We start from the raw sequence: 27,817 nt of genomic DNA, 5'->3' as shown, positions 1-27,817 counted from the left end.
AGAGAAAAGTTGAATCCTTGACAATATCATCATATGCACTGTAGTTATCATGTGTCTGCATATCTCACTGTCTCATACTTTCACTGCAGTATTTTGAAAAAAATACCCCAAAAGATAAAACACTTCCAGGGAAGTCTTCACTAAAAAGTAAAAAAAAAAAGTCGATCCTTTTAAAGTTTGTTACTAAACTGATAATTTTTTAAAATACATTCAACCTTGAATAAATAACTTTAGTCTAGTTAAGTAAACAAATTACAGTAGCAACAAATACAAACTTACATTTTCATAACATGAAGGCAATTTGTTATACTTCATCTTCTACTACATCATATTAAAAAAAACAATTATTGCTTACTCCCGTTATAAAAATACAAGAGGCACATTGTCAGGGGTCGCAAGTAAACATTTTCAGCCCTTCTTCCATTTCACTTCATCCTCTTTATCTGCATGGGAACTTCAAGATAACAATCCCAACAATGTGGATTACAGCATTGTTAACAATCAAACAGCAATCCAGCAAAACTTCACACTGATACACTAACTTATACATTGAAGGAATAAGAGGATATTATTAAGTAAGTATTAAAGGACTTACCAAAAAAAATGGCTTTTATTTTAAATGTCAGCACAACCCAAACCTTGATATATGTTTTTTAAAGTTTCGTGTGATGAGATTATTTCATACGTTTTGACTTCCAAATAATTTTACATCATTTATATAAAAACATTTCAAAATGTAGTTAAACTTTCAATGCTTTTGTTTTGCACCATTATAGTTGATAATTTATGACAGTCTATCAAAAATACAAAACTATGCAGAATATATTTTATACTATTCAGACACATGTTTTTGGCAAAATATGAAAAGCATGTACAAAGGATAAGTTACTGAAAAACTAATAGCATGTAGAGTTCACAAATTTTATTTGGAGTCCTCATTTTGCACATCGCCTTCTCCAGTGATCGTGATTCTAGCCAAGTCCCCATATACATCCACTGCTACTTGCTCTCTAGATGGTCCAAGATCTTGCAGCTGTTTTCTCTGTGTGGTTTCAAGTTCTTCCAACCGCTTGCGAAGCAGGGAAAGCTCTCTTTGATGCTGTTCCTCCTTGAAATGTAAAAAAAAAAAAAAAAGTGGCTCCATTACATTTTGCACACCTACAAGGGACCAAAGTGAGCAATAATTTCATTTTAATTAATGATTTTAAAATAAAAATTGTGAAGTCCAAAATATCCTTATTCGTTAAATTTTACTCTTCAGTGTTTTGTTCTGACACTCATGATGACCACCATCAGCAAGAAATACTGCTCAGATGAAGAGGCACACAGACCTGAGGTCCCAATCACCACAAATTTGTAAAGTCAGCCTGGTCAACCTCAGCCAGAGAGACTTTCACCTGCAGAATCTCACTGGAGTACATAAAATGCTTTTAACCACACAAGAAATCAAGAGCAGCAATACTGCTTTTTAATAATGAAACCATAGTGTGAGAACACCACTATAGTATTTCTCGCCCAGAAGGAGCCATTTAAAGACTCTCAGAAGAAGGTTAAAGCACAAAGAACCAGGATAAAACTGCCCATTTGTTAACGTTCTGTAACATAGTGTCTTTCAAGAACTCCTTCCTATTGCGAGGAAGAGAACATCACTAGAAGCATTCCTCAAAGTTTCCTTTCTCTGTTCAAAGATCAAATGCTCCTTCCTTAATACTAAGGTCTGTTCCAGTACCCTCTTTTGTTGTACTGCTTTCACAACTTGTAATACATCACCACCTGAAGAAGGGGGAAGGACACTTCAGGCCCAGGAGGCAAGGCAGATGATGACATCATACTGACTGGATTGAGCGATGGTATGTTAGGATTCAGAATTAAACTCCGGAATTCATTGTGCCTACGTTGCAAGTCCTTTAGTCTCTTCTGGAGCCGTGCATGTTCTTCATAGGAAACATTCTGCCTAAGAAATGAGATTTCTTATTGCTCAGAATCTTTATTATCCCACCACAGAAGCTGTTTACTATCACTATGAAGGAAAAATATATTCTAGAAGAACTGGAAGGTGGAAGACCTGTGTATATTCTTCTGCGTAAATATCTAAAAGTCTGTCTACATATTAAGCTATCTGCTGTATTACAGGTTAGAATTTACAAGGAATAGATTAAGCTTTTAATAGCATTCACAGTAGTGAGCCACATTAATTATTTGAATCAAGGCCCTCTATAGGTGCTCAATGAAGAGAATAAAATAGGAGTTTGTCTTTCAAAGAGGATGCTTTATCTGTTTCTTTTGCAATTCTGAAGTCTTTTTCACTCCCTTCTTTTGAAAATATTCCTGCAACTGCATCTATCAGATACTTTGCCTCTATTTCTTCCAGAAGAGGCAGCCCTGCAGTTGTCTTATAAGGTCTCAGCTGCCCATCCTAAACAGACTCCATTGCAAGAATTCTAGTGTGGAAAATGCCAGTAGACTGGACTCCAGTTACTAAATTAAGTGTCATGTATCTTCAAAAATACTTCATATTTGTAAGTATGGTCTTGGGCATATATAATTTTTCAAGTTAAGAAAAAGTTTATTACCTATTTAACACCTGATTTTCTTTTTCTAATTCTTCCATCTTGGCTTCCAAAAGTTCTAGTTTCTCTTGCATCCTTCTTTGTTTATTATCATTGAGAGTCTTTCTCTGTAAAACAAATATTTCAAACAGGTAAGTAAAGCCTTGATAGATTTGATCCTGTAAAAATTAAATCTACACTGTCCATGGTTTCAAGCTGTGACACTTTTTAGGATTTTCCTTCCTTAAGAAGAGGTGCTGTGTTGTTTGAGGATTCTGAATTCCCTTGATGGGAAAGAGAAGAGATAGAAATGATCCATAGCTGCACCTGGAAGGTGCACATATGTTAGTCACTCATTGGTCAGTGACTAACTCTATAAACAACCACTTAACTGTATTTGAGAATTACAAAACTCATTCTTTAAATGACCATGTATAAATAAGTATAAATATGACCAAAAAAATGTATGCTTGATTGGGGGTTTTTTTGCTCATGTTGGCCTCAACTTTTTACAACCTTAAAAGCTACTGGTAGATTTCATAGCCTGTATACGTCCAATGTATAAAACTGTCAATTAATCCTGAGCTTTTATAAACAATTAATCAGCTTTTCCTTTCAAGCTATTTCATAAAAAGTAAGCTTAGGAGAAGATTAAAAAATTTAATATTCCATCAAGGAAAAGCAGAACATCATTTGTCTAGTATCTGAAACATCATCCTTATTCACAAAGGAGCCCACCTCTTAAATAACCGTATACACACATGTGCACATGCATGTGCAAAAAAAAGGCTCACAAAAATCTTCAATGGCATTATAACAAAGTTGTGGACTGTAATATTCTATTGCATATCACTTCAACCTATTTCTGTGCTAATCTTGAAGAACCGGATATATTTTATTATATACAGTAGACTGCAAATAAAATCTTAATATTAAAACAATTGTAGCTGGCCAAAGTAAAGCTGAACTTTTCATTGGATCATTCATAAAGGAGAAGTCAACGTGCCTTTTTCTGAGCAACGGCAGCTCGACATAACTTGTTCTTCACTTGGTTGTATTTCCCTTCTTTCTCTGTGATGCGCTGAGTTAGCACATGTTTCTCCTCCAGCCATTCTATACGTTTGTATTCTAAAGTCCTTTGAAAAAATAAATTTAAAAGATTAAGAGGCTATACAGACCAAGCAGGCTCATAAGGCTCATAAAATAGATGCACCTTTGCACAACTCCTACCTTTACATACTTGAAGGATCTGGTTTAAATTTGATTGTGCTAACAATCTAATTACGACTAACAACATTTGAGCCTGTGGATTAACATCATCCTAGGTCTTCTTCAATTATAAGGCGAATTTTGAAAACTGATTCCAGTAAGCTAGTTAATTGTTAGCTGCTTGTTCATTTGGTATGCTGCCAAACCATCCATGGAAAATTTCAGATCAATCACACAGGAACACAACAGTAGACATACCTATGCCAAACATCCATTGTCAGAGGATCTGACAACTACCTTCTCCATTTGGGACGTAAGGTTAAGAGAATAAGTTGCTGCCTTGCACAGTCTACTATGCCTTTGTAACAGAGAAGTACAGACTTGACTAGTATGTGCTCCCGACCAGAACAAATGCCAACACAACAGAAAGCTCCTACTGATATGGTTCCTAGACAACATTCCAGCCAAACACATACCAGCAACAGTGTATGTTATCTGTTTAGGTCTTTGCATGGTTAAAACATACTAAAATTAGGCTGCGTTCTCTAGCAGTGGATAGGGAAGGAGACAGTTTCTCTCTGTTGCCTTGTTTGTTTGCGCTATCTGCATTATGGGTCAAAGCAGACAAGAACTAACTGCATATTTAACTACATTAATGTAAAAAAAAAATAAAAATAAAAATCAGAAGTTGAGATTCTGTACAGCAGTTTTTAAGAAATGCAGCCCAAGGCTTGGTATCAGTGCATCCATACCACTCCAGTCCTGGGCTGATTCAGTTTCCCTGCAGGGACTTGGAATGAATCTCCACAAATTTCTCACCAAACAGCCTTTCGCCTCCCCACAGCAGCAGTATTGGGAATCATCCACTCTCATACCAGAACCAGGATCCTGGCCCACTTGGTACCTGTCACAATTCTTTTAGTAGACACAGCATGGTTTGTACCTTGCTATTGACTGTAAATACTACTACTACCCAGGAACCAAACCCCTATCCTGCTTAACAGGAAAAGTTTCAATTGACACAGTAGTTAAAAATACCATGAGGTGTGGGAGTTTTTTTAAATGCCACTAACGCTGTTCCTGAAATGCTTAACAAGTGCCTGTTTGAGCTCATCTCTGATCTGTATCAGTCTCACAGTTTGCCTTTAGCCCTTTTTCTCATTTCACATTTTCATTTCCAAGCCTAAGACTGACACAGCCAGGCAGGCAGCTGCTTTGCCTACTTATGGCTCAACCGGTATTATTTCTTTTATCTGAAACTTTTTAATCTCACTCTTTCTTATATTTTGATCCTTATTCCATTTCCTCTTTAAGCCAAGTTGCTTTGGTGCAACTTAACTCTTGGAGTTCAAGCTCATGAGAATTGCTGAACTGAGGAAGAAAGTCCCATCACCCACAAAGTCAGAAAAAGAATGGAAACGTGTCTCAAGGCTCCCAGGGTAACAGTAGGACAGTAAGACCTGAAGGATTTACCTGTAGGCTGCAAAGATGCTTAATTTCTGCAGGTTTAGCTTTGGTGCATCTCCGGTTATCTACAGTTTTATAATACAGTCTCTGAGGACTGCCAAGTTCCTTTTACTGTCTTTTCAGGAAAACCTACTCCTGACTGGTCTATGGTCCATAAATATGTAAGTGACATTGACAGTCTCACTCAAATAACAGTGACAATCTCACTCAAAACACGAATACACTTTCCAAAAGTAAACATCCAAAGTATTTAACATGTTACAGACAACTGAATGTATTCTGCAGTCCCAATGCAATAATTTCTTCAAATGTTAAACTGAAAAGCAATACTTAAACTAATGACAACAAGCCAACTGCAGTACCAATTCGTAGCAAAAGAGAAATTAAACCAAACAATGCTACATTATATCTTTTGGAAGTTTTCTATTTAATCTGGGACTCTGACTTTTTAAAAAACCCACCACACAATAATCCAGTACACATTAGACATGTATTTAGTTATAAGCTAGGAAATATAAAAGAGCCCTTTCTGACTAACGAAATAATCTTTAAATTTCATTGCTATATATGTAGTCTGAACAAGATTTGGTTTCCTTCAGCATTTATCAGTATATTTTGATGGTATGTGGTCAAGGTTGAGCAAAAAAGGAAAGAGATTATTTTTAATTTTGATGAGAAGAACTAGAAGATACCCATTAAGCCTTTATTTGCCTCGAAACCTTATAGCATAATACAATTCTTAAATGCTTTTTTTCACCCTCAATTCTTAAACACTCTTTTAAAAGAGTTGTGTGTGAAGCTCTAGATCCTTTTAAACTAATATAAGCTTGACATTTACTTCAGTATAAATAGGATTTCATTTTATACAAATAGTGTATTTCACTAGTCAATAATTTTAACTGTATCAGACATGAATGGAAACAAACTCCTGTTTTTGAAGTTACCACAAGCAAAGCTTTTATACATACTGCATAACAGAAGGTATAGCCATTTTTCACAATTGTCAAATATTTTCTGTATATTTTTAATTTCTGACTTCATTCAGAATCTACAATCCATAGTTAAGTAATCCACATAAAGGAATACAAGTAGTATGAAAAGTAAAAGTAAAGCCAAAAGGAAGAAAAAAATTACTTCTCTGTTTCCAGTTGAGCTTTTTCTGCCTGAGTCCTTGCATGTTGACATTCTTGTTTCAATCTCTCGATTACTTCCTTCAGTTTCTGGTTAGACTCCAGCAAATCATTTTCTGATTGAGAAAGTGAGGCAAGCTGGAGTTGCATGTTGTGAATTTGCTAAAAAAAAAAAAAATTCCATTTGAGAAGGTATGCAAATAATTAATTCTGAGATACTGAGATAGAGCAAAATGCAGATACCAACAGGCTGCGTTAGCTTTCCATGAGCCTTTCTTATTTGCTCCTTTTCTCCTTACTCAACAGCTTCTCCAGAAGCTTGACAGTAAATTGCTCCTAGACAAAGAAGGGTTTCTATTGTAGTTAAAATGAGAAGGAGAAAGGGAGGCAGGAGTCTTCACTCATTGATGTGTCCCCCAGAACTTAATAAATCCAACATTAAACCCCAGAGCTGAACAGAACTCGAGCACCACAGATCATTTAGTAGCAGAGGTGTGGAGCTACCCAGACTCTCTCTCTCATAATGCACAATGCATTACAGCCAACAGTGGCTGTACCAACTAGTTCGCAAAAAATAAGTAAGAACAGAGTCTGAAAAGTCCAACCTCTGCCACCAGTACATAGAAAGGATGATTTCCCTTTCCTCTTCCTCTCCTCACATGGACACATGGATACCCCAATTTCTGATTTCTGGAGGAAAAAAATATGGCCTTGAACTTCCAAGTGCACTCAGATTGCAGACTACTTCAATGCACAGCTGTGTTCTTACCTACTAAATAACATCATGGGCAAGAAGGAGTTAAAAGAGTTAGGGTTTATTTTCAACACTACCATCAATTCACTCTGCAATAGAAATATACCTCTTTACACTAGTTTATTCATTTATGAAACATCTGTTAAGCACTTGAAGAACCTCAGATGAGAGATGCAGTGTAAATGCAAAGCATTACCTAGAAACAATTTATAAGTCTCCATGGAAACTGAATCTCCAGCTAAACAGTGCATAAGCATATTCAATATACCAGTCTATAAACATTCAGCTTTGAAATCCTTGGTACCCATCAACAACACACATGAAGCAAAAAGCTGAAATCCATTTATTTATTATAAAGGTCTAGGAAAGCATGAATGATTTCTGAACACCTTCCCTTTTAAATATTTGTTGTATGCATTTTGTCCCTTGGGAAAAAAAGCCTTAAAAATTCAATCTAATCTTCAAACACTGGACATGGTAATTGCAGGAAAGATTGTATTTCTCTATAAAACATTACAATGCAATATAACCTTACCTGTTTCAGATCAGCACTTTCACATTTCTTTTCTTCCAGCTCCTCTGTCTGAATAGCTTGCTGTTGAATTTTTAATCTAAAATTGTATAAGACATCCTTATTTTTATCTAATTAAAATATAGATGTTAGAAGTTAGGACGTCAGTCTGACAACAGAATGTATTGCATAACTTGAAAGGCTGACAAATATTTAACTAAACAATGATTAAAAATATATTTTAATTGATTATTCAAATTCAATGGGAGTAAGAAATACACTGATGTGTTTGCTTTTGGAGTATAACTTCTGCTCATTTTATCATACAGAGCTTCATACAAATACTACAGTAAAACTACAAATACTACAACTTCACTGAGAATTATTATAATAACCAACTCAAAGAAATATTGTTTGTTTAGGGTCTCAGTTTGCCAGCTGCTGATATGATGGCATTGTGGAAAGAAAGAGAAATGGTTTACTCTAACACTGATGCTATGCCAGCAGCCAACATGGACCCAATTTTAACAAAACTGAGTATTACAAAATTTTGTCTTTAAAATATATGTAAAAATCATAATTTTTAAAGGTTTGGATGAAAAATGTCAATTTTTTTTAAACGGCATTTTTAAAAATTCTTCCCTCTTTTTACACAATGCAAAAGACAGTTTTGTTTAATTTACCATAACGATCATTTATGTATCTATGAATAGCAAACTTTTATACTGACTACTGTAAAGAAATTAGGAGGGGAAAAAAAAGAGGAATTTGTGTTAAGATTAGAAAAGCCACACTACCGCAAACACTGAAGTTCCTTTTTGCTAGATTCTTCTGCCATCTGTACAACACGTAGTTTCTCTTCATACTGATCCTTTTCAGCTTGTCTCCAAGTATCTTGCTCCAGTTTCATCTTCTCTAGATCAGCTAATCTGTTCTCGAGTTCTAACCTGAGACATCATTCAACATGCACACAAGAATCATGACAAAATGCCAGAAGTGTTTAGTTGCTAAGAATGACATTTTTTAAAGTTACTCAAAACACTCCTCTTTTAGAAGTTGAGCAGTAAATCAACAAACATACTTTTCATCCTGTAAGGCTGCAATCTTTTCAAAAACTTCCTCTTTGGCAGCTTGCACTTTATGAATTAGCTCCCGATCCTTTTCTACTAAAAGCACCTTATGACGTTCAACAGCTGCCTTAAGAATTTCCTTGTCTGACAGCAATCCTGCATTATACATTTAAAAAAGTTAAAATGTCATTATTGATATCAACCTGATGAAATCCAGTATTACAATAACTTTATAAATTGATAGAAGGGAGCCAAAAATTCACAACTCACGTGCTAAAATGAATGTTTTGGGAAAAAAAACCAAGAAAAATAGAAGAGACATGGCCTTTCTTAGTGTAACAGTAACTTTTAAAAAACTTTTGAAGAGTAAGCATTACACTAGAATCACTGTCTAGAAGTGCTCCACAATAGCTACGGAAAGGTCAAGTGAGAAAATCTGTTACTTTTTAATGGAAAAGTTTATGGTAAACAGTAACTGGTTACCAGTGAAACCATAGTAACCTGGCTACAATAAATCTTTCATTTTAATCCACTTGTATTACCAAATGAGGCAATTCCAAAATTATGACTCTATAGGCAGGGAGAAAAGATGCAAATTAAAAGCGTGTGATCAAGACACCTGTGTTCACTGGCAAATAAGCCAACATGCATTAACACTGATTCCTTGTTATTTAGCTAATTCAGGGATACAAACTGAATTCCACAGCAAGTTCAGGTTAGCTTAAACCGTGTCAGTATTTAGTTTCATATTTCATAGGGTCCAACGCTTTTAGTTCACAATATACCGTAAGTCAATAAAGAAAACACCACTTTTCAGTTGCTCTTAGAGAACTTAATATTAAAGCAAGTGAACAGAAACAACTATTCCAGGAAGATGAAGGTACTGTTTTGGGGTTATAGCAAATCAGAGAGGACAAGCCCCTTAAAAGATGTGCAGTGATTTAAATCAACACATAACTAGTACTCGAAACTAGAAAGCTTTGGCCTTTTCATTCCAGAAAGCTACTTCGAGTTGCCTATGTACTCAGCTGTATTAGGTAGCTTAGAACACTACCTATTTTCTTCAAAGAATAAGCTAGAAATTTTACTTTGTTTCACATGGCAGCCTTATCCGATTTCACATGGCAACCTTATCCAATTCCACAGACACAGAATCAGAAAACAAAACAACCACTGAAGCCCTATGGTATGAGCAGAGTATGAAAGACTCGAAAATTTGGCAATAATAGAAAAAAAAACCCTATGAAGTACATGATTTGAAACAGATTACCCTCAAACTGTGTCACAAATTCACTAATTTATATAAATGCAAAATAAATTGTTCCGTAACTGTTCTTCTTGACCTAGTAGATCAAGTGAAACAACACCATTATTTCAGGTATAAAATGAATTGTCAATTCTATGACCTAGACCAGAAGTAGAAGGTGAAGGCTGCTGGGGAACGATTGGAGAAAAAATAATTGTAGTATTCTAATTAGAAGTTACAAAAGAAATAATTAGAAATTAATTGCACGTTTTACCATCCATTTCACTTTGAATCTTGTTTCTCTCTCTTTCTACCTCACTCTTTGTTCTTGCTGCCTCCAGTTTGACATTTGTTATTTCCAGTTTATGTGAATGTTTAAGTTCTTCTACCTATGAATTAGAAAAAAAACCCAAATCAACTAAAATATATATATACATATACATTCGCAGTTTTACTGTAAGTTTTTCATGTGATATTTTGCTAACAAGAAAATCTGCCAAATAATCATGGATTACACTTATTTTAAACATACACTACATTTTTTTCTTTTCATCCACTGCTTTCCTGAAGCCAATCCAGAATATCCACTCTTGTGCGTAATTTTTAATGGTGATTATATAGATACTGTAACACTAATGGTATTGGCATGATCTGATTTTCCAAATCATAATCAGTGCTATTACAGGTTTTTATTAATTCCTCAAGTCACACACTAAAGATTATTGAATGAGTTGTCAGTCATCTTGAAATGCAAGTTTTATATATTCCATTTTTAAAAAATTAAAGTGCTCAAACACAACGTATATTCCAGGAACGAGGATGGCTGACTAGTGATATGTTTCATCTTTAATCAGCCAGTTATTACAAGCTACAATGTATAAAAGTTACTCTTTTAAGAAGCCTTGGTGATATATGTGCAGGATTGCCTGTGAAAACTTGGTTTCTGAGTAAATACTACACATTCTACAACTTAGCTTCCAAATATTGGGGTATTTCTGAAAAGACTACTCCTTGGAAATACTTTGCTATGACACTGATCCAAACTGCCTAAGACACTGATGCCTCCCTAACTCAAGCATTAGCATGTCAGTTTAGGCATACTTCACTTCTGACTAAAGATCCCTCAGAGTCAAGATAAAATAAACTTACATTTAATCTCCCTAAGTAAAACAAAACAGTGATATCCAGATTATCAATTGCTCTCCCAAGTAATTTCAAATTGGTAACTGCTTACTTTAACCCCTGACCTCCTGGAATGCTACACAACTTTCTCAAAATCCAGGTCTTCATAGTTTTAAAGTGCATTTTAATTCAAATACTTCTCTACAACTGTGACATACACATCAAATGGCCTCATAAAAGTAGGAGCTTTAAGAACATCAAATCAAAGACAATTAATGGAAACTTTCGATAGTTTAGGCATTTGTACGCAGTAATTACACGGTCAATGAGAATTAAGTATCTAGAGGAAAGCACTTATAATGAAAATCCATTCACAATGACAATGTAATTACAACCTGCTAGCATATGCAACTGGCAAAAGGTTAAGAATGACATAGTAGCTTATTAAGTAACTACACAGTGGATTTGGTTGCTTAAATACTAAGTTGAAAACATTTCAGGGCAACTTGCAAAGATTTAAGGTGGCTTTTTTAAGGCATAAAATCCAGAAGATGAATGTGTCCACCTGTGCTCAGGAATAAGTTTGAAAGGGTGCAGAAGGGGGTGGAGGTTAGTTTAGAAATTAGTTTCTACTTTCTTCCCTGCAAGAAACACCACTGAACATTTTAATTTTCTCCTACTTCTGGAGGTGAGCAAAGAACACCGGTTGATATAACGAGTAAAGACTGTAACAATCTATATATTCTGATAGACAATTGATTTTAAAAGTCTCTAACAGAAGTTTCCCCTCCTATTTATTGTTCATGTGAGACAAGTATGACACATTGTATAAAGAGGCTTTAAATACTGGTATAGGTATATCCTATTCTTACAGTAAATCAGAACTTTTTTGGATTAAGGACCAAAATCAAATATTTCACACTCATAAATGTGCACTGTAAAGACTGTTTTGAACTAAATCTGAGATTGTTAAAGAACCACTATGGTAGAAGTTAAAGTTTTCTTCCTGTAGTGTATCCTTCTTGAGTAAAAAGAGCATAACCTCAATCTCTAGAAATACTTTTAGGGATGATATTTTTCCTGTAAAGTCACATATTCTATATCTTCCAACTGAAACTGGGAAAAAAAATCCAAACCTATTTTAAGTCACAGCAGAAGACATTGTTACTTTATTCTTATTGTAAAACAGAAAAACATAACAGGATATGAAAAACGTACTTCTGATACCAAAAAGCACTTACTTTAGCAGCTAAGGAATTGACTTCTCGTTCAGATTTGTGAAGTTTGCTGGTTAAGAGAACATTTTGCTCATGACTCATCTGCAGTTCTTTCTCAATTCGATCAATCTGTAGTTCAGCAGACTTCTTTTCTGCCTTGAATAAAGGAGGTATTAGTAAGATTTTTGGAGCAGGGCTGTCTCTTGCTATTCACTTGAAAGGTTCAATTGATCTGGGCTTTCAGATACTACTGACCTTTTATATTATATAATAATAATGTAATATATAAATATTTATCTTTGCTCAACAATATGTTCCAATACAACAAAGGTTCTGAATTTTACTCAGAAGCCACAATTGTTTTTACTAACACTGCCTGCACAGAATCACACACATTTTCAATCCTACTTCACAAGAGGCTGAGGTAATGTGACTTGGTTAGGAGGCAGCAGGTATTCCTATCAGTAAATTACTGGGCTGTAAACACCAGTATGATTATAAGTGGTGCTCAAAAATTGTTATATGTTGGCCTATGCAGTTAGACTAACTGAAGAATTAACATCATGGAGAGGAAATAAAATGCAATTACTGTGAGTTTTATAGACTCAAGATCCTGAGCTCCAGTAAGCATCAAAAAGGTAATATAACCTACGATTTCACCCTCCCTTTTCTGAACTGACCTATTTCCAGCAGGATTCCTTAAGTTTTCCAAATTAAGACTATTACAGCACTCTTCTTCTTAAGTTGTGATCAGAGCATTTTACAAAAAAGGTATAAAGCACTAATAACAGTAAAAAGGAAAATGAACCATCTATCCATATGCTGCAACTGTGCAAGAAATCTGTGTGAAAAGATTCACTACCTAGAGAGAAAGCAAGTACTGACAGAAGGACTGAAGACCACAGATGAAGAATACAGTGGAACTCTAGGAAAATGCACAACAGGCCAGAAATACCAAAGGTTTGTTAAGGGAGAGCAACAGCCAAGAACTAAACAATTGCAGTAACGTGTTCGAGAAAGGAGAGACAGGGTAGGCAAGAAGATGATACATGAGAAAGGGATTAAAGAAATAGGGTAGCATCATATGACATTTTTGAAAAGAATAAAAAATCGACTGTAGTAGATTATTAATATATCATCAGTTTCTAATTCCAGACAAGTGACAAGTGTTGACATGTCCATCTTACTGACTGCAAACATGGGTATCACTTGCTTGTTTAGAAAAGAGATCATTCAACAGAATCTCTCAGTTGAGCTCCCCACCTTTTCAAAGCTGACTTGGTAGTACGTGACTCCCAATGTACTTACAATTTGGTTTTAAATCTGAAACGTACAAATTCAAATTGTGGAGTCAATGACAAAATTATCAGTTACTTCAGTGACAGTTCTATCAGGCCAAGCGTTATTCTCACTACTCTACAAGGAGGCAAAATTAAAAAAAAAACAAACACAAAATCTTACCTCTAGAGACCTTGTCATAGCCTGCATCTCAGCTAACTGCCGTACTTGTACTCTTTGAGCATTTTCTGCTTGCACACCACAACTGTCTCTTTCTGCTCTCAGTTCTGCTACTTCTGCTTCTAAGCCTTTTAATTTCTGATATAGTTGTGCCTTTTCTCTAGAGAGTGCCTCCACGCGTTTAATGTCCCTCGTGGGATCAACACTAAGCAGCTGATTATGGAGTTCTTCTTTATCTTTATCCAGCATTGCAATCTGATAGTTGTTAATCAGAAAAACAAAAGCTTTTATATTGTTTAGGTGTCAGACAACAAATACAGCAGTTGACAATTCAGGAAAGAGTAGTCGTGTGCATTTAAAATATTAAGAAATTACATTTACATTTATTTTCTTTTGTAGAGTAGGAAAACAACAGACCCATTCTTCCATGCCTTTTTTTGCTTCAGTTTTCACTGATGAGGCCCCCTAGCAGTCTGTGTGAGTAAAGCAGTACTCAGAGAAGAGGAAGAAAATGTTAGGGTTCATTTAATCCACTGGACACACACAAGTCCTTGGAATGGATGGATCCAAGCATTTTGAAGGAGTTCACTGGTATCACAAGGTTAATCTTTATCATCATTGAACGTCATGGTGATCAGAGAAGGTTACTGATTTCTGGAAAGAGGTAGACAGCACACCCATCATCAAGGGCAGCAAAAAGATCAAGAATCCAGATAACTACAGGATAGTCAGCTTCACATCATTCACCTTCTGTGAAGGTTATGAAGCAAAATCTCTTAAAAGCCATTTCTGAACACATGAAAGACAAGGTGATGGAAAGCAGGGCTTACCAAGGGCAAGGCATGCCTGACGTACTTCTCTGCTTTCTAGAAAGAGGTGACTGGCACTGCAGACAAGGAGAGGGCAGTGAATCTTGTATACCTTGATTTTAACAAGGCCTTTGATACATACAGTCCCCCATAATCATTTCTCTTACCAAATGGTGAAATATGGGCTGGAAAAGTGGCTGATAAAGTGGGTGGATGTTATGGTTTAACCCCAGCCAGCAACTAGGCACCACGCAGCTTCTTGCTCAACCCCCACCCTCACAGTGGGATGAGGAGAAGAATTGAAAAAAAAGTAAAACTCATGGGTTGAGACAAGAACAGTTTAATAACTAAAATAAAATATTATTAAAATATAATAATAACAACAACAGTAATGAAAAGGAATATAACAAAAAGAGAGAGAAATAAAACCCAAGAGAAAACAATTGATGCACAGTGCAATTGGTCACCACCCACTGACCGATGCCCAAGCAGGAATCTGCCCCTTCCAGCCAACTCCCCCCAGTTTCTATACTGAGCATGACGCACTATGGCTATAACCCTTTGGCTAGTTCAGGTCAGCTGTCCTGGCCAGGCTCCCTCCCAGCTTCTTGTGTACCTGCTTGCTGGCAGAGCACGGGAAGTGGAAAAATCCTTAACTTAGGATCAGCGCTCCTTAGCCACAACTAAAACATCAGTGTGTTACCAACATTATTCTCCCACTGAATCCAAACCACAGCACTGTACCAGCCACTAGGAAGAAAATTAACTCTACCCCAGCCAAAAGCGGGACAGTGGAAAATTGGCTGGGCTGACAGGCTCAGAGTGATGATCAGTGGTGCAAAGCCCAGTTGATTGCCTGGAGGGGTCTTTCTAAGGCCAGTAGAGGGTCCAGTACTTACTGATGTCCTCATTCATGACCTGGATGACAGGATGGAGTACACTTTCAGCAAGCTTGCGGGTGACACCAAACTGGGGCAAAATTGTCAATATGCTGGAAAGCAGAACTGCTGTTCAGAGGGATCTGGACAGGCTGAGGGAATGGGCTGACTGTAATCTCTTCAACAAAAGCAAGTCATGCATCTGGAATGGAGTAACCCCACACAACAGTACAGGTTGGGGACAACTATCTACGAAGCAGCCCCATGGAAAAGGATCTGGGGGTCCTAGTGGACATCAAGTTGAACATTAGTCAGCAGAGTACCTTGCAGCAAAGATGACCAACTGCATCCTGGCAGATTGGCAGAAGAATAGCTAGCAGATCCAGGGGAGTGATCATTTGTCCCCTTCCAGTACTTGTAAGACTGCGTCTGGAGTTTGTGTCCAGTACACGAAGAATAATGACAAACTGGAGCAAGTCCAGTGTATGGCTACCAAGATGGTCAGGGGGCTGGGGAAAATGACTTCTAAGGAGAACTATGCCTCTTTAGCTTGGAAAAGAGGAGGAGTTGCATGGTGATGTGAAGAGAGGCAATGGACAAATTTGGAATGTATGAATTCCAATTAGATATTAGGAAAGAAGTTTACCATGAAGATGGTTAAATATTGGAATAGTTTGCCCAGAAAGGTTGTGGAATCTCCATCCTCACAAATGTTCAAGACGACTGGATATGGCCCTGAGCAACTTAATCTCATTACGCTCCAATATTTTAAGCAGGATGTTGGACTAGAAGGAGGTCTCTTCCAACTTACACTATGATTCCACAATTCTATAACCACAACAGAACTCAAATCTGCTAGTAAGTCAAGACAGCCAACATGATTGGGCCCTGCCAGACAGAAAATAAAGCAGAAAAAAAAAAGTTTTCTGTTACAAGGTAGTATGACAGGTACAAACTAATCTCGAGACTAAATAACAAACAGACTATAGATATATAGATTCTAGTGTTTCAAAATTAGTTGCATGGACTGAATGTAATATTGGGGCAAAAGAGTGAGAAAATAAGGTATGTAAGAGTTTTCTTGGTATCTGGAGAGTCCAAACTCTGATCTGCAGCACAGCTTTTAGAACTTGCATCAGTGATCCCTATGGAGCAAAGCCAATTTCTGAAGCAAAAGCCCTCCAAATCCCTTTTATGAGGAGATTCGAACACTTCTTGCATGACATGCCCAAGCCATCACTTAAGAATTAGGATGGTTTTGTAGCCTTCATGTGCTAACTGGCATGGAAGCTTAAAAAGGCTCTAAGAAAGAGAAACGAGATCACATTGTGCCCCGGGCTTGAGGTAGTTTCATTCTCCGCAAGTATGCTAATTAGCTGCAGGACTAGCACAAACTCAACAAGCCCACAAGAGAGGCAGGCTGTAGAGCAGCATGTGGGTTTAACTCCAGGAAGGACAACTGTTCTGTTTTCAGTGCAATAACATTTACAAATTTGGGTTGATTTTGAAAGCAATGATTGCTTTGATTTATGTCTCATGTTTAGACTAATACATTCAAATCTGCATCTTAGGATATATGCTCCCAGACAAATACTTAAATGAATATGCAAATGACATATACAACACTCATTTACACCACTGCATATATTTAAAACATAAATAAGATGGCAATTTATTTAGCTACACTTTTGAAAGTCCAATTCTGAAACAGAAAATTCATGAATGGTTTATTCAAGAGTTAATACAACTGAAATAAAGTTACTAAAGTTTTCATTACCATTTTGACAACCACTATCATGATCCAGTTTAATTGAAAAATGTACCCTTGTCTGGTATTAACAGTATCTTCTGCTGCCTTCTTCTTGGATTAGTTGTCACATAAATAATTTAAAATCTAAACATATATCAGCTGCTTAGATAACTTATTAATTTCAGATTACTGTAATGTCTCAAAATCCATCACACATGCGATAAAAAAAGGCATTAAGCAAAGCTACTGGCTGTCATTTATCAGAAGGCAAATCTATTCTTACTTTTAATAGCACAAGTGATATTGCGACACATCACTGAACAAACCTACAGAGACAGCTTTAGGCTAAGTCACAAAAGAATTTTGACAATTAAGAGAACAGAAACAAGCACCACATTATGAAGTGGTGTCAAACTGACAACCAGTCAAACAAAAAAAGCCCAACAAAAAGTACCAACGTTTTCATGGTGTTCAAGTAGCTTTGTCATCAGATACACTGTAAGCTACTGTAACATTCTATGTACCTCAGCTTCATATTTTATTTTCTTCTCTTCTAAAATACGTGCATGTTCTTCCTTTTGATGTTCAAATTCTGATTTCAGAAAAGTATATTCATAACGAAGCTTGTTATATTCTGTTCTGTATTTTTCCACTTCCTAAGTTAGACAAAAACCCCAAAAAAATCAGTCAGAGAAGTTTTCAGATTCATTTCCTTCAAATTTCCAAGCAATGTTCCTATCATTTCATAAGTTATATCTGATGAACTGAATCCCTCCTCCTCCCTCTTCTAGGCTCTCTTTCAACCTTCACTGCCTGGGGCAACAGTACCGGTCAAAGAATGTCATACTTTGCTCCCCTTTCAGTTTTAATTTCCTAAAGTTTTAGGAACAACTATAAACTGGTGATCACTACTCCAAATGAAATACAATTTCAATACTTACTACTTACATTTTCTAGCTTCTGATAATGTTCTGTCATAGAGGATTCCAATTCCTGCTGTATTTGTGCTTTTAACAGTTCTAACTTTTGAGGAGTTAGCACCTTAAGACAGAAAGGTATCATAAATAACTAGTCATATTAATTTATTTACACTGTGATAGGACAAATAGCCAGGAATAAAGTATTTCAAGTATTATTTTAGAAATCCTGCTTAATTTTCTATGTTCTTCTAAAGAATTTTCTATAGTAGTTACAGAAGCAAAACCCCATGATATTAGTGAACTAAAAATATTCTGGGAAGATAACAGAAGCATTAAAAATGCCAGTATTTACTGGTAGAAGCAATAGAAATGTCAAGCTGAATTGCCAAGAGATTTATCTTCATGGTGGGGGAAGGGGGGAAGGAAAAGTGATATCACATAAAAGACAAAGAACTAGCATCTCGAAAAACTTAAACAGTAAGTGAACCAAGCCCAAAGAATCAAAATGATCAATACCAAATCAATTCTTTGTAAAACACATTAGATACATGTTCTCCAACAGATACATGGGTACTGGTTTGAAATGAAACCAAGATCAGAAAGGAATCCCTGCCTCAAAATCCATGCTGCATGGTATTTTGTTTTCTTGGATATGGTTAACACAGCAAACTATCTACAAAGAAGAACTGTTTAAAAAAAATTTCATCCACAACCTGTGACATATTCTAATTTATCCTACTTTTTTTCCGCTTATTTGTACCCTTACATCCCTAAAAACTAATTCTAGTTATGGAACATTGGCACATCTCCTCCATTCAGAGTCTGGGATCCTTTGTTAGATGCTGTATTTGTTTCCTAAGAACATGTTCACCATTAGTTTAAGGAAACAAGCAGTTACAGAAAGTGTAATCTAAGTTATCTTAAATGTTGCAGGGTTTTTGTTTGGTTTTGGGTTTGTTCTGGGTTTTGTTTAAGATGAAGAAAGCTGTCATCATGAAGAGAAACAAATATCTCTTTTTCCAGTAACTTTCCTAAGAGGTTTAGGCATTAAAGTTATCCTCCAGGGCAGATGATTCTCCTCATATCAGGAGAGTGCACACAGAGACTGAGAGTCTTACTATTAACATAGCACATAACAACAGGATTTGGAAGATGCCGTTAAACAAGAAAACAGTAATTTCAATCCATAGTCATTCTAGAGGAGGAACATTACTCGGGTTGGGTGAATTTCAAGATATCTGAAATATATTCAAGCTAGGTACATACATGTTACATAAACAGAATATATGCATAGCCCTATTACAAGATTAAAATTCATATTAAGTCCTGCCAGTAAATTATCTCACCTGCATCTTCAGTTTTTCCAGCTCTTGTGTTTTACCCAGCAACTCCTCTTGATATTCAGCAAGAAGAAACTGAAATTTGTCATGTACAGTCTGCTTTTCAACTAACAACCGATTCAGTTCATCTTGTGAGTTTGCATATTCCTCCTGTAATCTGCAAGATAAAATACATATTTATTTTATATTTACCCTCTAAAATTAAATCTTAAAGCTCAAAAAACTCAGGTGCAGAAGCAAACATACAAATACCAAGTTAGAACTAAGTTATTAATATCCTCTTTCTGTAACATACTGAAAAGTTATCCCATATTTACAAGGATAAAAAGTATTGCAGAAATATAACCTGCAATGTCTAAAGTATTCTGAATTATTTTCTAACTTGAACAATGCTCAAATCTGTCCTTAAATACAGATATAGCTAATACACACACAAATCTCTTCCACCTAACATTTAGTTTCACCTTTTAACAGCTCAAATGAAGAAATGTGTTTGAATTAGTGTACCTTAGATGTTCTGCCTTTATATTCTCGTAATGTGCTTTATGGTATTCACATTGCATGTTTACATCAATCAGAAGTTTTTGTAATTCTTGTGAATTAGCCGTGTCACCATTTCCAACCACGGGAGGAAGACGGTCACCCAAAGCATCCATTTTATGATGACAGTTCACAATGAGTATGGAGAGGACAAAATAGAAATTAACATATAACTAATCTACAACACCATCCACTTTTCTGCTGACATCCCAGAAGATCAAATCACCTGGACAAATACAAGGACATGTAATCAGCAATCAAGTACAAGTACATTCACAGTTCAAAGATTTCACATGCTGCTTTTCCTTTCAGTATAGAAGAATCTGGACTCTGCTGTAACTCAGGTTAGAGACCTCTACTGAAAGGGCCACTCTTCCCTGCACATTCTGCCTGCCCTGAAAAGTAATAGCCCTTCCAGGGTCACAGAATAAACTTGAACATGGAGATTATTTGAGTCAATACAGAATAAGTCAAGCACTTCTATCTGATAGATTACATGAAATGTAATTCTTATTTATGCTGTACACTGAAAATCAAACTATGATGCTAGTAATGCCCTAATCATGCTTTGTTAACTAGAGTTCAAGCAGAGGCCACAGACATCAGACACATACAGCTTTTACTGCTACTTGACAGTCAGTGTCTGTCATGCTGTCCTAACAAGTTGTCCTACTCAGTACACCACCATTTTGGCTGGAAGGAGAACAGATAATTCTCACTGTTGAATTCCTACCGGGCCCTTTTTGGAGAAGAGTTAAGGTTGCATGGACAGTCTGGAAAATACCTGCCCAAAATTCAGCCCTGAAATGTATCCCTGATATGTCACTTCCTCGTTTTCAAAGTTTATCTTGTGGTTTCTTGTGACCTTTCCAGAAAGAGTTTTGCTAAATGTGACAGTATCACATTGGTGTGAGAAAGCTGCAAATCGACAGATGCTGAGAAATGAGGAAGTATTCTAATATGCCTCATTAGTTCTTTCCAATATTAGTGGCACGATGTATTACTCTGATCATTACTGATATTTCTAAAGGATCTGGGGGAGGGAGGAGTGTAACTGAATATTAGGGAAGTTACAAAGCTTTGAAACCAACTACTCTGCCATTTTAGCTTTTGGCATAACTGGACTGCTGCCCAAGACCTTCATGGTTGCAGTGTACAAAGTGTAATACACAGTTACAAAGTGTAACTTTGTACAAAGTAAAACTCAAACAGGAAAAATGTTGAATCTCCATCATCACTGCAAATACCTCACCTTCTTTACATAGACAGTTGAATATATAATGTTTTCAACCATTCCACTCTTTAAATCTTTCATTAATCTATCTTGAACACTTATAATTTGATTTTATAAACCCCTGAACTATAAGCAAGATGGAAATCTATCTTACATACAGGAAAATGAACGTTGCATGTCAGTGCCCATTCCACTAAAAGACATAATACTGTCAAGAAAGTCTTATATTTAAGTTTTCTTTCCCATTTTTCCTTCCTCCATCACTAAGATGAGAACAGGTCAGAGGAAAATCTGCCAGAATTACAACACTAGTATAGGCAAACTGACTATAGCAGCTTTGCATTCTGCTTTGCCCAAATTTGCTGAGAGAATAAGGGGAAAGAAATCAGTATAAGGAACATTCTCCTCAGTGTCTTATATGCATACTGATTTCAAATGTTAATAGCACAGGTTCTGAAAAACCTTCTAATCAATACCTATTTTTTATTCTAATCAATATCTAATTTTTATTCCTGAATTGTGTTGTTTGTTAAGAAACAAAGAACAGCAATTTCCAAACTCCTTATATAGACATTTTCAATTCTTAAACCAACAGCTGTATGAGGAGAAGTGGTTAGTGATTAAAAGGACAGTAAACTGTGTGAGAGAACATAAAGTTTTGGTACACAGAGAAAACCCAAGGCAACAAATACATCCCTAAGAATTTCTAAGTATACCTACAGGATTATTATGATCACTGTGGAAAAAAACCAAAAAAACCCACCAAAACCAAACAAACAAATCAACCAAAAAAACCCAACAAAAACACCAAACCCCCAAAACAAAAAAAAACCACCCCACCACTGCTTTCATGAGTTACAGATACCAAATGTAACTATCAAACTGTAAGCCAAAGCTCAGAATTAGGAACAGAGGATTTAAAGTTGGGGTTGAATCCTGCAGCTTACTTGAGTAAGAAGTATTTCTGAAGTGGCATAACAGATATAAAGTCAAAGACACCAAAAAATCACTGCATTTTCTGAGAACATATAAATCAAAAGAAAAAGATAAATGCAAGTGCAACCTTTTGTACCCTCAGTTCCAAGCTGCTGCTGGTGGGAAGTCTATTATTCTCTCCTCACAGCTTTCGCAACTATCAAAAAGTGCACAAAATATAAAGCAAGACACACAACTGGTCATGTATTCACCTGCATGAAGACAATGAAAAAGAAAACAGGAAAGGACAGATGGGAAAAAATGTAGCTCACAAAACAATTGTTTCAGCCTGCAAAAACCTAAGCAGTATTTATTTAAGGAAACAAAACAATTTTGGCTTGCAGGGACATCTAGTGGCAAATTTCAGGATTTGCATTCCTGGTGACAACTGTGAAACAAACTACAACATAGAGATTTCATCACTTCACAAGAGCTCTTTCCTTGAAATCATTAATAGCAACTTGTCATACTTAGCCTACTCACATTCTCACAAAAAAAACCCTGCCCGCCCCCCAATCATAAAATAATTCCTGGCAGTGAACTGTCAACAGTCAGAATCATTTAGGGCTACAAATATTTTAAGTGTATTACTAACAAGAATTTCTTCTGTGCTAATGGCTTACAGTGCTTGCTCACAGTCAATGAACTGACCTTAAATAATCTACAAAATTACACAAGACTACACTCATAATTTTTGAGAAATATTTTAAAGGAACACTAGATTGAAATTTCTTCCTCTCTTGGAGATCTGTTCAAGAAGTAGAAGAACCATAAAAATATTTTAAAAAACTAAAACCACATAATATATAAAATGAATTCTCCATATTTGCCAAATTTTATCATGTTACAGAACTGCAAACTTGTATCATTTGCTCCAAATACATACTATGAAATCTCAACATCATTTTGTGCAGGTATACATATAAAAGTATTGGTGCAGAATCCTGAAACCTAGAAAATGCACACTCAGTAGCTAAAACAGCAATATTTAGTGTAGAATATGTAGATAAGTGAAATAACTCTATTAGTTTTCCAGGAATCACCTTTGTTTTGCCTTTCTTCTTCAATTGTTTATTTTCATACAGAAAGAAACATTGCTCAAAGACCTACTTCACATCTCTCTCCTTTATATCCACACATCATGAAAGGGTTTTTCTTCTTCTACAAGATTTTTCAGCTATATTATTTTAACTTTTTGTCTTCTACAAGCACTTAAAATGGTAAGAATACCTGCATTTAGAGAAAAATATGAAGATATCAATATAATTTTATTTATTTATATTACAATGTTGATTTTTATTCCATGTTATTTACAACAGCAAGGCTTCCTTCTAGCTTACCTGGCATAACCAAATTACATGTTTTCTGCATGTATTAGTAATTCACCTGAGTGACATCTATAATTCACTCATGGCTCTGCTTTCCATACCATAGCCACACTTAAAACATATACATTTATCATATTTGAGCATTGTTTTAAACAGTTAGATGATACAATGAATGTAATTTTGCAACTGTTGATGAAAAAAATTAACAGTATTTAGCCTTGTGCCGTCTTTTGTTCAAGCATTAAAATTATCAGTAAAATCTGTTGAAAGCTGAACAGCTGTTCCACACAATGTACAGTTTAATCCATTTGCCTGCTTCTGTCAGAACTCTAGACCTCTTCATACACTCTTTCTTTTCTATTTTTCTAATCTAATCAGCCAAGGTCTTGTGAAAAAATAAACTATTTGCCTGAAATAAGTAAGACAATCAAAGAAAGCACAGCCTCATGAAAATGATGCTTCAAACACTACCCCTTCCCCTCCCTGCTTAAGATTCTACAGTAAGACTAGATAATGAACTAATGAAAAAGTGTAATCCAATACAAGAGCTTACTGTTACCAGGAATGGGACTTCTTTATCCCCATTTCTAGATTTGTCATTCATCAGAACTTCCCATGAACTGATCTAACTCAAGAAGCCAACACACTTAAACAAGCAGAAAACACTCAATAGTTTTTCTGTGAGGTCAGTGAGTCATGCCAGCTCATGGAAAAATTCAACAAACTACATCACCAGTGAAAGCAGGCAGCTGCTACTGGCTAGGAGAAAGGAACAAAGAGCCAAGTAAATAGGCAGGAGGAGGAGCAAGGCTTTCTCCTTTCAGGAGCAGAGAGCTGTCACATCATGAGCTCAGATGTTCATGAAATCATAACCTTGGAGAAGATAACTTTGGCTGTCTAAAAGCAGGTAAGTGAAACAAACTCTATCTTAAATGACTATGCAGCACATGAGAGATCAGACTTCCTATGAACATCAAGTGAATAAAAAAACCCCAAATAATTTGAGAAATATGAGAGCATATCTCTCACTACTTTAACAGTCTACTAATCCACCATCAGCAGTTTGCAACAGTCAAAGTAATCATCTTAAAAAATAATATATATATAGGAGAGAAAATACCAAAGAGAAACATGAAAACCTTTATTATAGGAAATTCCATAATCTGGATACTGCTCAGATATCACTGTAGAGAATTCAGTAAAAACAAACACGTAATATCTTTGCCTGCCTCAGTATAGAAATTTTGGAGAACATCTGTATGACTTCTACATTATGGAAGACATCAGTCTCACTCAAACTACTATCACTTCCTTCACAACACTGTTCAAAGTACCAATTCCAATAATATTCATTATTTATGTGCCCATCCCTACACATGGCACACAGTATCACGCTTTCAATTTCTGTCTTATACTAGACATATGGTTAATCATTAGGTGCAAAGCAACAAACAAGACTATATCTTAATTTAGGATAAAGGAAAATGTTTCCCTTAGCAACATACATTACTAAGTCAAACTGACAGCAGTTACTGACCAAACTGAAATTTTGTATCGGAGCTATAGTTGGTAAATCTAGTTGTATTCAAGAACAGCTAGTTGTCCTAATTTTGGTTAGGATTGGGTTAATTTTTTCTTCTTAGTAGCTAGAATAGCGCTGTGTTTTGGATTCAGCATAGGATTTGGTATGAGAAGAACGTTGATAATACACTGATGTTTTCAGTTGTTGCTAAGAAATCAAGGACTTTTCAACTTCCCATGTCCTGCTAGTGCACAGGTACACAAGAAGCTGGGAGGGTGCACAGCCAGAGCACTGGACCCAAATTGGCCAAGAGAATATTCCATATCATACAATGTCATGCTCAGTATATAGAAGAGGGTTGACCAGGAAGCTTGTGCTCGCTTCTGGGATTGCGGTTTTGCAATTCTTGCTTTTCTGGGACTGCGGGCCAGGAACGGGCTGGGCATTGGTGGGTGTGTGGTGACCAATCACAATTTGCTTTACTTGTTTGTATTTTCTATTATTATTATTATAATTTTATAGAATCACAGAATTACTGAATCATCTAGGTTGGAAAAGACCTTGAAGATCATCCAGTCCAAGCATCAACCCAACATTAGCAGTTCCCACCTACACCAGATCCCTCAGCTCTAAGTCGAGCCGACTCTTAAACACCTCCAGGGATGGGGACTCCACCACTGCCCTGGGCAGCCCATTCCAACGCCCAACAGCCCGTTCTGGAAAGAAATGCTTCCTGATACCCAGTCTAAACCTGCCCTGGCGCAACTTGAGGCCATTACCTCTTGTCCTATCACTTGTTACTTGGTTAAAGAGGCTCATCCCCAGTTCTCTGCACCCTCCTTTCAGGTAGCTGTAGAGGGCGATGAGGTCTCCCCTCAGCCTCCTCTTCTCCAGACTAAACACCCCCAGTTCCCTCAGCCGCTCCCCGTACGACCTGTGCTCCAGACCCTGCACCAGCTTCGTTGCCCTTCTCTGGACACGCTCGAGTCATTCAATGTCCTTTTTGTAGTGAGGGGCCCAAAACTGAACACAGGAATCGAGGTGCGGCCTCACCAGTGCCAAGTACAGGGGTAAGATCCCTTCCCTGTCCCTGCTGGCCATGCTATTGCTGACACAAGCCAGGATGCCTTTGGCCTTCTTGGACACCTGGGCACACTGCTGGCTCCTGTTCAGCCAGCTGTCAATCAACACCCCCAGGTCCCTCTCTGACTGGCAGCTCTCCAGCCACCCCTCCCCAAGCCTGTAGCGCTGCTGGGGGTTGTTGTGGCTCAAGGGCAGCCCCCGGCATTTGGCCTTACTGAAACTCCTCCAGTTGGCCTCAGCCCATGGCTCCAGCCTGTCCAGGTCTCTCTGCAGAGCCTCCCTACCCTCGAGCAGATCAACACTCCCACCCAGCTTGGGGTCATCTGCAAACTGACAGAGGGTGCACTCGATCCCCTCATCTGGATCATCAATAAAGATGTGAAACAGGAGTGGCCTCAAAACCGAGCCCTGGGGGACACCACTCGTGACCGGCCGCCAACTGGATTTAACTCCGTTCGCCACAACTCTTTGGGCCCGGTCATCCAGCCAGTTTTTTACCCAGCGAAGCGTGTGCCCATCCAAGCCTCGAGCAGCCAGTTTTGCCAGGAGAATGCTGTGGAATTTCAACTATTAAATTGCTTTTATCTCAAACTATGAGTCTTCCTACCTTTACCCCTCCAATTGTCTCCCTCATTGCCCACAGTGAGGGAGGGTGAGTGAGTTGCTGTGTGGTGCTTAGCTGCTGGTTGGGTTTAAACCACCACACTAATCTATATATGTCATGTAGGTTTTCGACTGTTTTTTCACGACAAGAGAGCTTCAAGCACACATGATACAACTTTTAGTCACTAGAATCTCATTCGAAGTTTTACTTGGGCATACAGATGGCTGCTTGTCACAATTCGATAGCCCATAACCAAAACTGTTCTGAAAAATCACTTCCCTTTCATACTGACTTAAAAATAGAGATGTTCAGACAGGGCTTAGGTCTCGTGTTAGTATACATATCCTACACCTCCTGTAGGCAGAAATATGCACCTTATATGCACCTTACAGTACGTGGACAAAGAGCCTGTGAGAGGCAAAGCAAGCTGTCTAAGTCATCACGACGTTAATTTTCCTATGACTTAGGGACATAGGGGCTTGGTCAGAGATAAAACACTAATACGGGTGTCACACACCCCGAAGCGCAGAAAAATAATCACTGCCCTCAAACTGCACATGGCTGAAGCTCACTGGTGGAAAGCAAGCAAACGTTAACATTTGAAAGTCTGGCGGTGAACGGGCTCTTCCTACCGCTGAACGTCACCGCCCTGGCCTTGTGCCGGGCGATTCCCAAACCCACCACCCAACAGAGGCCGCAGCAGGCTGTTACCACCAGACGGGACACAAGACAACGACGATGGCACTCTGAGACGGGCTGCCGACCTCTCTTCCAGGCTTTGCAGCTCTCTGCTCGGTAACTAACGGCACGGGGGAGGAGCAAAGCGGGCCGGAGCAAAGGCCGAAGGGCCTCCCAGACCGTACGCCGCCAGAGGAAGCCCGAGCAGGAAGGCCCCGGTCCGCCTGCCCGCCCTCTCCTCAACGATGCCCCGGCCCGGCTCAACCGGCAGCGGCCGCCACCGGTTCGAGGAATTTAAAAATGACGCCTCACCTCTCGGCGGCGCCGCCGCCCGCCGGGGTCCCGCGGGGCGCGGAGCATCCTGGGAGCGCCGCGGCGGCCGGGGAAGGCGGAGGCGAGCGGGGGGAGAGGCGGAGCAGCGTT

The 27,817-nt window shown here is 37.5% G+C and overlaps 1 protein-coding gene across 4 annotated transcripts; it reads right to left on the bottom strand.

Annotated features, from left to right (window-relative positions):
- On the bottom strand, positions 1-27,817 carry CEP83 (centrosomal protein 83). 4 transcript variants are annotated; one of them, XM_074902738.1, is made up of 16 exons: positions 27,707-27,817; positions 19,938-20,196; positions 19,437-19,587; positions 18,119-18,211; positions 17,695-17,826; positions 13,737-13,988; positions 12,300-12,431; positions 10,211-10,325; positions 8,702-8,846; positions 8,418-8,567; positions 7,645-7,720; positions 6,360-6,517; positions 3,556-3,685; positions 2,574-2,677; positions 1,774-1,954; positions 1-1,108 (listed from the first exon to the last, which is right to left on the bottom strand). In XM_074902738.1, the coding sequence occupies exons 2-16, from the start codon at positions 20,084-20,086 to the stop codon at positions 923-925; spliced, it is 2,154 nt and encodes a 717-aa protein (XP_074758839.1). In that variant the 5' UTR covers positions 20,087-20,196; positions 27,707-27,817; the 3' UTR covers positions 1-922. The 4 variants fall into 4 exon arrangements, with proteins under 4 accessions (XP_074758839.1, XP_074758841.1, XP_074758840.1 ...); XM_074902740.1 differs by having other exon boundaries at positions 19,938-20,022; positions 27,707-27,760; XM_074902739.1 differs by lacking the exon at positions 27,707-27,817 and adding an exon at positions 22,268-22,290.

The sequence above is a fragment of the Athene noctua genome, chromosome 3 (assembly GCF_965140245.1).
Source record: "Athene noctua chromosome 3, bAthNoc1.hap1.1, whole genome shotgun sequence".
NCBI lineage: Eukaryota > Metazoa > Chordata > Aves > Strigiformes > Strigidae > Athene > Athene noctua.
Note: the sequence above shows the minus strand (reverse complement) of the source record. Positions and strands in the feature narration are given on the sequence as shown.